The following is a 9,893-nucleotide window of genomic DNA, read 5'->3' as shown; positions in this document are numbered from 1 at the left end:
AAGTTTTTAAACGTAGTTTACGATAATCATTTTACAGGATTAAACCTACTACTAGAACTTCTATCTCCTCTTCCTTCAACAACAACAACAACTACATCTTCACGTATCACAACTACTGCTCCTTCTCCACAACCTCCACTACGACAAGCAACTACAAGTTTAAAATATCCTACAACAACAAGTTCAACAATGATGAATATATTAACAAACTTTACATCGATTATGATAAAATTGAAAATAACTATATAAACAATAATATTCGCTACAAGACCCTCAGTAACAATACAATACCAATACTCGAAACACGATCATTTCTACCAACATAACTACTTAGCACACTATTACCACCACAATTATAACCAACACAAAAACTAGATCTATAACTTTAAAACTTGTTGTTGTTGTCGTAAATGAAATTAGTCCCAATATCCACAAAAAGCAAGCAAGCAACTGCAAGAATTGCTATAGTAACCGACGCAACTAGAATTAGAATCTTAACAGTAACGTAACAGCAGGCGCAAAAGCTACAAATCTGTTGCAACACGTTTATTAAAGTTTCATCAACTAAAAAATCAAGTCAACACACATAGGTTTATTACGTCATTCAACTAGAACATCACAATCATCATTAGCTTCTTCACTTTCACTACAATCACCAACTACAGCAAGAAACTTCATAACACAGCTTATATTACCAACAGCAATTGCATCTATAGCTTATGCTTTACAACTTGTCAACACCCAGCATGACAACTTTCGAACATCGTATTACAAAACAACCCATTCTTAGTATCAAATAGCTATTCCGACTATTTGATATTCTTATTTCCTAATGATGTACTTACATGACATTGACAGATAAGTATTAAAAAAACCAGACTGATACTAAACACTTCATCAACGCAACATCAAATGCAACGGTTTTAGCTTAGCTATTAACTGCAAATTTCAACATCGAGTTTTTACGAGTTTTTACACCCTTCTTGTCGCCGGAACTCACCTCACCTCAAGTTAAGAAAAGTCAGCAATGCAACTTTCAGCTCTAAGCAAAAACATCAGTGAAATATGAAAAAACCAAAATCAAGCCAAGTTGACTTTCTTTCTGGTAGAGATCTGGTAAATCTATATTATCTACAAAGCGGGTATATTATCATGCAAGTCTTCATTATGCAAGGTACACTTTATTTGTAAATGTAAATAATGCATTTTTGGTATACTTGAGATATATCCGAATTCGTTGTTTAGAGTTCATAACATTTTTTTCTAATCCATTTTAATTTAAAAAATAATTTGAAAATAATTGCATTTGAGCAGGTGAAACAAGCATCAATATAGTTGTCTTCTGCATGTGTTCAACCATTTTCACCGTAAATGGTCAAATTGGTCGGTCGGTCGGTCGGTTGGTCTTACATCTTCCATCTTCCTTCTCTTCAAGGGGCAACGTTCTTCATACGTACAGCAAATATGCTCATCACTACACAAAATATCACCAAAAAAAACTATCAACATTAATTCAGCCAAACTACGCCGACGAGTGCATTATATTAATTTAGTACCAACAATAAATGAGGTCCTCCAGTTGGTCTACTGCATGCGCGTCGACGTTAATTGCTTCAAGCCTTTACACACCTGCTGCTTTGGGTTTGTTCTTAGAATAGTGGTGTACTTCTCCTTCTCCCATCCTCTTTTTCTGCAACATACCAAGAATTATATTGTCAAGTAATCAAGAAATTTATCAAGAAATGAATCACCAATCACTACAAACCAACAAATCAAATCCATCAAACAATTTTTTTTAACCAACAAATATAATATATAAGAATAAGTATAAGTAATTATCAAGAGTCAACATTGTCACAACCACTAGAACTACAATGGTCGTCATATGTCGTCAGAGTCAGTGCGTTAAATACGTGTGCATCATCAGAAACTGCAATTTTCAGCTGTAATGCCGGGCTACCGTCCTTATCGAAACTGCCAAATCGTAACAAATCAAAAATATATCAAAGATAATCAATTTTTTTTGTCATTAAAAATAATTAGTTTTGTAAATTTAATTAAGTAGACAAAAAACTTTGCTGCAGCATTTTATGTTTACCTAAGTTTGTGATGTAACTCATCCGTATATTCTTTATATTGGAACTTATGAGGGCGAACTCCCCCCATAAGTTCTATATATGTACTACAAAATAGAACTTATGGGGGGAGTGGGACTTTTACACACAATCTAGTTATATTTAAACAAAAACTTATTTAGTTTCATAGCAGATTGTGATATCATTGTAGAGAAGCATTAAACAGGAATTGGTGGGAATAAGATCCAAATTTTGTTTACGTGCTTCTCCAATTAGATTCATTTACACTGCTTTTGAATGAATGAGAGAAGTGGATAATATACAATATCGTCCCATAAAACTTATCGAATTCAAACGAATATTGCTGAATAGCAATTATTGAGAAATTACGGCTCAACAGTTGCTGTTTATGCGTTTAATGATCATGCAGTGTGCGTGTTAATTAATATTTGTAGCACGTATACAGCTTGAAAAACTAAATCTGGTATAATTATTATATTAAAAGTAAAAAAAATAATCCTTTTTGATATATTTTTGTCCTACACTTTTGTGCATTTTCATCAAAAAAGAGTGGTTTGTCTGGTGTTATGCTGCGATTTGCATAAGCAACATTAGTGATTTAATTTTAAATAACAGTGTAAATTATTCTTCAGTTATTAAATAATTATGCCATCATTGTTCAACAAAATATAATATATATTTAATTTTTATAATAATTATTTTTTTAGATCACGTTCACCGAGGCGTACTCGAAGCCGCTCACGCAGTTTTTCTAGAGACAGACGCAGTCGGTCAGATTCTCGTGACCGTCATTAAATCGCATATATAAATATATTTAATGCTTTTGTATTATGATATTAGTTTAATTAATATCAAACAATATTTTTCTTTATATTTTACTTAAAAACAAAACAAAATTAAATCGCAATTAAGATTAACAAATATAATTTCTAATGTAGTCGTCTAATTTCTTCGTTTAAGGTAAATTTTGATTTCACATTAGAATTTTTTTTCGTTTTTATAAAATGTATTTAATAAAACTAATATAAAAACTAATTGTTATAATTGTTTCAATTAAAGCTAGAGGAGTTATGCTTGTTTTATATATTAATTATAATATATAAAACAACGCAATTCAAATTGGTCACGGATGTTGTGACTATTGTGTGACGGATTGTTGTATAATAAAATTAATAATATTTAGGGAGTTTTCGAGTAGCAAGGAAAGAAAGATTTATTGAAATTTAGCTGACTATTAATAATATTGTTTTTATTGAATAGATCAGGGCTGTCCAGACCAGATAAAAACGCGGGTCAATTCAAATCACTAAATAGGTTGAAGAGCCGCAGAAATAAATACATACGTTTATAATTTTACAGGGGGAAAAAATACGGCGATAATATTAAATTTAGATTTATTAATTCTTTATTTATTTTATCTTTAATTTATCTTTTACAATTCTATCAATTTCTACCATTAATATTAGATACAAAAAATATATTAGATACAAAAAATATATTAGATACAAAAAATAGCTTATTTTAAATGTGATGACTTACGGCACTGGAAACGAGTGCCGTAAGTCATATACTCATGGCAGAAAAAATCTGGGTTCACTTCTTAATATTTAGATTTACCGTTAATTTAAATTCGCTTGCAAACATAATTATGTTATAAAATGATATTTGCTTATCAGTTGACTTCCTATAGAGTCTAAGAATTAGTCAATTAAAAATATTTTTGGATATAAAATGTAAATTCTTACAATGAAAAGTAAAAGACGTGAAATTAGTGTCAGTGAGTGACAAATAACTGTTAAATTTTGGAAAGATGATGTAAGCTAACGAAAATTGCTGAAGATATTGATCGCCAATATTCATCTGCTCAGAGAGTTATAAATAACTGCAAGGAGACGAATACTTGCGTTTCTAACGCTCGCACTGGTCGCCCTTCAATTCTGTTAGATAAAAAAGTAATATCCAAGAGTAATAATCTCCGTACTAGCTGTACATACTGCTGAAATAGTTGAAAAAAATATGTCCTTTACTGTGCGGAAGATTTTGAAGAAAAGCACAATCACTAGACCTTAATCCCATAGAGCATCTGTCAGATTATTTGGAAAATAAGATTCGCTAGCACATGATTTCCAGCAAGGATATGTTAAGAAATGTCATCAAGGAAGAATGGCAAAAATAAAAACTTCTATTAAATTGTAATTCATTATAGGTAATAAAATATATTTATAATTTTTGTCAAGTTGTACCATTCACAATACGTGTGTCTTAAAATGTTAAAAACAACACATTTTGTTTACCAATTTCTCTTCGTTACGCTCAGATGAGCGTAGTTTCATTTCCTTGTAAAGATTTCTTCAATTTATTAAAAGTGGATGATGTATTTTTGCTATTACGGCAGCATATATTGTAGCAAATTTTCTTTCAGTAGTTTTTTGATATGAATGTATTAATTGCACACTGGTTGGATTTAACCATTTCTGATGGTTCCTAGAACGGCGGGATTTACATCTCGGAGCCACTCGTCAATCACAAAGAATTAGAACCGTTCTAACGGGTTCTCACAACAGCAATCATTTGTGACAATCTTCAGGAACCCAATTAAAATTAAATACTGAATAATTTGCTTGTTTTGTGAAGCAATTATATTAATATATCTGATTCAGCTTATAAATATTAATATAACTTTACATAATATAATATGTGCGTGTGTAAATTACCTATACCTGTACAACATTATAACGTCCAAGAAAAATTATTAAAGTTTTTTTATTTAGTATAATTTGTTATACTAAATAAATTTATATTCTAAGAATTGATTACAACTTTTAAATGTCAGCGCTTATAAACATAATTTTATCTGAAAGCTACGATAATGTAATGTACTTTATAACTATTGAGCGTCGGTTAATGGCGGGACAGTATTGTTCATATCATCAGCAGGTGAATATAAGCCTAGGGCAGTACGGTCTGTTTGGTTGCCATGGTCATGTGTATCATCATCCTCATCCTCGTGGCTGTCAGTGTCATCACTGTCGTCATTAGCTGCAGCATCAGTATAATTAAAACAAAAAAAAAATATACTTCATAATGTAGTTTTATATGTTAATTTTACCATCTTCATCGTCAGTTTCAGGTCCAGGCAATGTCACTATTCGTCCAAGTGGATGTAAATCTGAAGCAATATTCTTAATAGAATCCAACTGAAATTGTAAAATGTGTGTAATTTAATTAATTAATTAATACAATGGTCATGTCGCATGCAAAAGGTCTTGTAACGAGTAATATGGGCCCGGTCTCTGTTTCGAATTTAATTTCTTATTTCAAATATTCTTACCCAGTTATGGTGTTCTCTCTCGGAACGCAGAACTTCGGACTCATCTATAGGCAGATCGACATGGAACCATATGCGATTGGCAACTTGCGGTCTTAATGATGGAAAAAACGGTATCATAGACATTTTCCAAATAAACAAAATTTCCAAACACGAATCGACAACAACTTTCTTCTTATATTTGTGTGTTTGTTTATTTGGTTTGATAAAATTCAAAAGGCATAAATGTTTGCATGGTTGCATTTTATGTATTTTGCTATGTTTCTTTAAAAAATTTATTAATTGAATAAAATGTTATCCATAATGTCGAATTTTATGGCATTTACTATAATTTTAAACTGGATTAATGCTGCCCATATTAGGAGCTGAAAATCGAGGAGGATTATATGAACGTTATTAAAAGCATTGTATATTCGAAGATGGGCTTTCCTAAAATTCTTCTCAAAGTAACATTTTATTTTAGAATGTGGGAGCAATCTCTAAATATAAATATTTCTAGTTAGCTTAAAAAAATATCAATAACAGGAAGTTTCCATTTATTTGTAAATATAAATATAGTATCAAATATTTTTCAATGTTGTCAGAAATTGAGGAAGATTATACCTATGAGCATTATCAAGGGCATTATGTATGCAGGGATGGGCCCTTCTGTAGGACGGCTACTTTTACCCGAAGTAATTAATCTCTACATATGATTATTTTTAGTTAAATTCAAAAAAACTAAAACAGGTAGTTTCCACTCATTTGTAAAGATTAATGTAGCTTCAAATATTTTTATAAATACCTGGAAGCACCGCTAAAAACGTTTTTATTAATATCTGGAAATATCTATTTACGGTGAAATTTATGAACATTAAACAATAACAATTACACAAGCTACCTAAACCTGAACACGTATTTTTAAATTATCCATGCGTAAAATAAATTTTATAATTTTATGAATTTTATATTCATTTGTTATTAAGAAAATTGGTATAAATAGAGATCCATTGTAGAATAAAATTTAATCATTTACAAACAGTCAACGAATGAGCATCAAAAACAACATACTTTTTTGAGGCATTGTGAACAGGACAATTCAGATATCATACAAAAAGTATTAAACAGAAATACATATCTTAACAAAATCAAACAAGGGAACACTGTTCAAATATACATTTTGACAACTTTGACAGGAAAGTTGTTTTGTAAATCGAGCAGAATTTTTGTTGAGTTCTGTGGATTCTTTGCGGTGTGCTTAAGCAAATACAAGACGTTAAAATGATTGAAATTACATGCAACGATCGTTTGGGCAAAAAGGTTCGTGTTAAGTGTAATCCTGATGACACAATTGGTGATCTCAAAAAGTTAATAGCGGCACAAACTGGCACAAAGTATGATAAAATTGTTCTGAAGAAGTGGTACACCATCTATAAGGATCCGATTCGTCTATCTGATTATGAAATACACGATGGCATGAATTTGGAGTTGTACTATCAATAAGAAGACCAACATAAAGTGATTATATACTAAATAAAATGTGTACAGCGTAAGAAGGATGTGAGTTAAGGATTATGCGTTGGATTCATGAATCTTCGACATCGTACTTTATATTTCTTCTAAAGATGCTTTTTATAACAATTTAAAAAGCTATGAAATAAACTATTGTTTTAATTAATCTTTTTATAATATTCTAATATTAAAATAAAACTTAATTTTTAAACTAATCTTGGAATGTGTAATTTTAGTTTCGTTTGTGAAATTTAGAATGTCTTGCGGTAATGAGACTCTAATGTTGGATGAAATGGCTAAAAACTAGTTAATGGAAAGCAGAAAATAATGGGGAAAAAGTTATGAGAGTAAAAAGTTGCTAAGTAATGGGATAAAATAATATTTAGGGAAGTATCGCCGAGAAGAGAAATTAAATGTTTTATTTAAGTACAGAAATTAACGTTCAATTAAATGCAATAAAGGGTCGAACGCGCGTATTAAAGGAATGGTTAGGTAGAATACACTTTTGAGCTGCAGCATTAATATAAGCATAAAGCATTTATTAGTAATGCTTTATATATATTAAATATTAGTAATTGAGAAGTAAAATTTACGATGTACTATATCCATAGTTAGAAATCTTATAAATATTGTAACTGATTATTAAATCGCCTGACAAGCCGCGATTTAGTGTCTAAAGTATGAATATCACAGCAAAATTTATATAAAAATTTGATACAGTTAATTTTCAAAAAACTCGGTATTAATTTCAAAATAAGCTGATCATGTCGGGTCATTTGTTTTTATATGGAGTTTATATTTTTAATTTCTTGTAATTAATTTCTTCTAAACAAAAATTAAAAGCAAAATAAGTCAATAAGGACGAAAAGATTTCTATCCTTTTTTTGAAAATTATTTCAGTGAAACTCAAAGTGTTACTACCAGATGTCGTCTACGTTCTAAAACGGTCCTTACGGTCTTTACTTCGGTCTTTATATTATTACGGTCTTTGCTTCTATGTTTCTAAAGGATATTTTAACATACGGTTTGCAGTAACATGTACAGGACAAGTGAAAATATATACATCAAATCTGGTCCATCGGTAGTAAATATAATATTCAGATTCTCCATGGATAAGTAATATTGCTCAAACTGTCGAAATGTTTCTCTGCAATGCCTTCAAAAATATAATAATGCCTTCAATATATAATAAATTTAAGGTTAGGTCGTAATGGCCTTGTGACTTTAATCCCATTTAAGCTTGGGTCTTTGTGCTATTACGGATTAGCAGTGTTCTTTCAAAAACCGAAGTGACCCCCAAAATACTTCCCCATTCGAGATGAAGATGAACCAACCGGACAAGTATATAAACTTGGTTAAATCCATAGTTTTGTAGAATGACAATTCTGTCAAGTCGCTAAGAAAAGGTACGTCAAAGATTTAAGTCTTCTTTAACTAACGTTAATAATTTTATAAATGATTTTAAGAATTAATTTACATTTGTACAGTATTCAACAGTAGACGTTCAGTTTAACGAATAATGTCTAACACCGTTAATTGTTCGTTGAATTGGACATTCGTTACAATGGGCATTCGTTACATTGGAGGTCTGCATTGGAGACCTATAATTAATCTCACTGTATATAATTGCTTACTTATTTGGTCCTTTTTTATCGGTATTGATTGGTTGTTGATTGGTTTACTTTAATTTGAATTAAATAAAAAATTTAGACTTACGGAACCAACTTAGTTTTGTTGTGATTAATTGAATAATGCTACGATCTTCAACAATTATGAAAAGTCATACGGTATGCTTATTGAAGGATGCTATAACATTAAAGATAAATTTTTTTCATTCTGTATAGGTCTGCAGCCCTAAGGATTTAATATATAGGTCTGCATACGAGTACATATTATAAATACATACTGCTTCATTGTAATATTAACGAAAATATGTATAACTAGTAATGTAATGTTGATACTTTTTCGAGTTAGTGCATCTGGGCACTTTTACTCTTTGATAGCTGGGGGGGTTTCTGTGGGCACCCATCTCCCTGACTAATTTGTATATTCCTCATAATCTTCGTGATTATTCATTGTCTACCGCCCCGTGCGGTTAGTGATTACTCTGAGATTAGATAGTGCTAAGTAGGGCAGAGCTTCAGAGCTCTTTCCCTTATATTTTTTTGACCGGATCTATTCTAAGCTCTCTTAGCATGTCATTCGTTCGAATGTACCATAGAACTTTAAAGAGTCTTCGGAGAGCCTGACTTTGAGCAACTTGTGGCTTCTGAATAGTAGAGTCGGCAGCTTTACTATACGCGACACACTCATAAAGTAGTAATTGTTATTATTTTTTTCACTACCTTTCATAAAATAAAAAAATTTCGTTGCTCCATTAAAGTGCATAGTTCTTTTCTGTTAAATCCTTATATAAAATAATTTCGTAAATGTAATAAAAAAATTTAAAGGAATACCATTAAAGGTTTTGGTGCAGTTTATTTCATAACGAAATTAAGAAATATTATTTTGTGTCCATTTTATGGAAAAAATGTAACAATCTATAATTCACTTTGGAAAAATAATTGAGTTTAATCGCTTATAAATGGCAAAAATATTACAGAAAACAAGCAGCAACTGTGCATATTCCCAAGTGTACAAAATAGTGCAATTGGATGTGTTTCTGGGTTATGAACATGTACAGCGGGAGTGTGAGATTTCGTGGCTCACGGGTATAAGATAATTAATTTACAGACTCCCTTTTATAAATTTTGAGAATATAAATGAAGTTTTAAAATTTATTTATTAACTAGAGTAGAGCAAATCTTATAATAACATTGTGTAACAGTCATCTAAACCATCATAGCGCGAAGTTTTTCATGGAGTGATGCAAAAACCAATCAAAATCAATCAATCAGCATTTGGTTCGATATAAACGTATACATTGTGACCGAAAAGCTTCCGGAAATTTTAAATAAAACGCAAAATTCTTAATCTTC

The 9,893-nt window shown here is 30.7% G+C and overlaps 3 protein-coding genes across 4 annotated transcripts in view; 1 reads left to right on the top strand and 2 right to left on the bottom strand.

The window, feature by feature from the left end:
- The window catches only part of LOC119670980 (rho guanine nucleotide exchange factor 10-like), a 391,460-nt gene that overhangs the window by 311,052 nt on the left and 70,515 nt on the right, over positions 1–9,893 (bottom strand). The gene's annotated exons all lie outside the window — the stretch shown is intronic.
- LOC119670983 (anaphase-promoting complex subunit 15B-like) lies at positions 4,915–5,638 on the bottom strand. Of its 2 annotated transcripts, none has more exons than XM_038081456.1 (3): positions 5,428–5,638; positions 5,206–5,293; positions 4,915–5,144 (listed from the first exon to the last, which is right to left on the bottom strand). In XM_038081456.1, the coding sequence occupies exons 1-3, from the start codon at positions 5,548–5,550 to the stop codon at positions 4,984–4,986; spliced, it is 372 nt and encodes a 123-aa protein (XP_037937384.1). In that variant the 5' UTR covers positions 5,551–5,638; the 3' UTR covers positions 4,915–4,983. The 2 variants fall into 2 exon arrangements, with proteins under 2 accessions (XP_037937384.1, XP_037937385.1); XM_038081457.1 differs by having other exon boundaries at positions 4,917–5,135; positions 5,428–5,637.
- On the top strand, positions 6,571–7,056 carry LOC119670984 (ubiquitin-like protein 5). The gene has a single exon (XM_038081458.1). It carries the CDS (start codon positions 6,685–6,687, stop codon positions 6,904–6,906), a length of 222 nt encoding a protein of 73 aa, XP_037937386.1. The 5' UTR covers positions 6,571–6,684; the 3' UTR covers positions 6,907–7,056.

The sequence above is a fragment of the Teleopsis dalmanni genome, chromosome 1, assembly GCF_002237135.1.
Source record: "Teleopsis dalmanni isolate 2A chromosome 1, ASM223713v2, whole genome shotgun sequence".
Taxonomy (NCBI): domain Eukaryota; kingdom Metazoa; phylum Arthropoda; class Insecta; order Diptera; family Diopsidae; genus Teleopsis; species Teleopsis dalmanni.
This window is presented reverse-complemented; position numbering and strand designations above follow the sequence as displayed.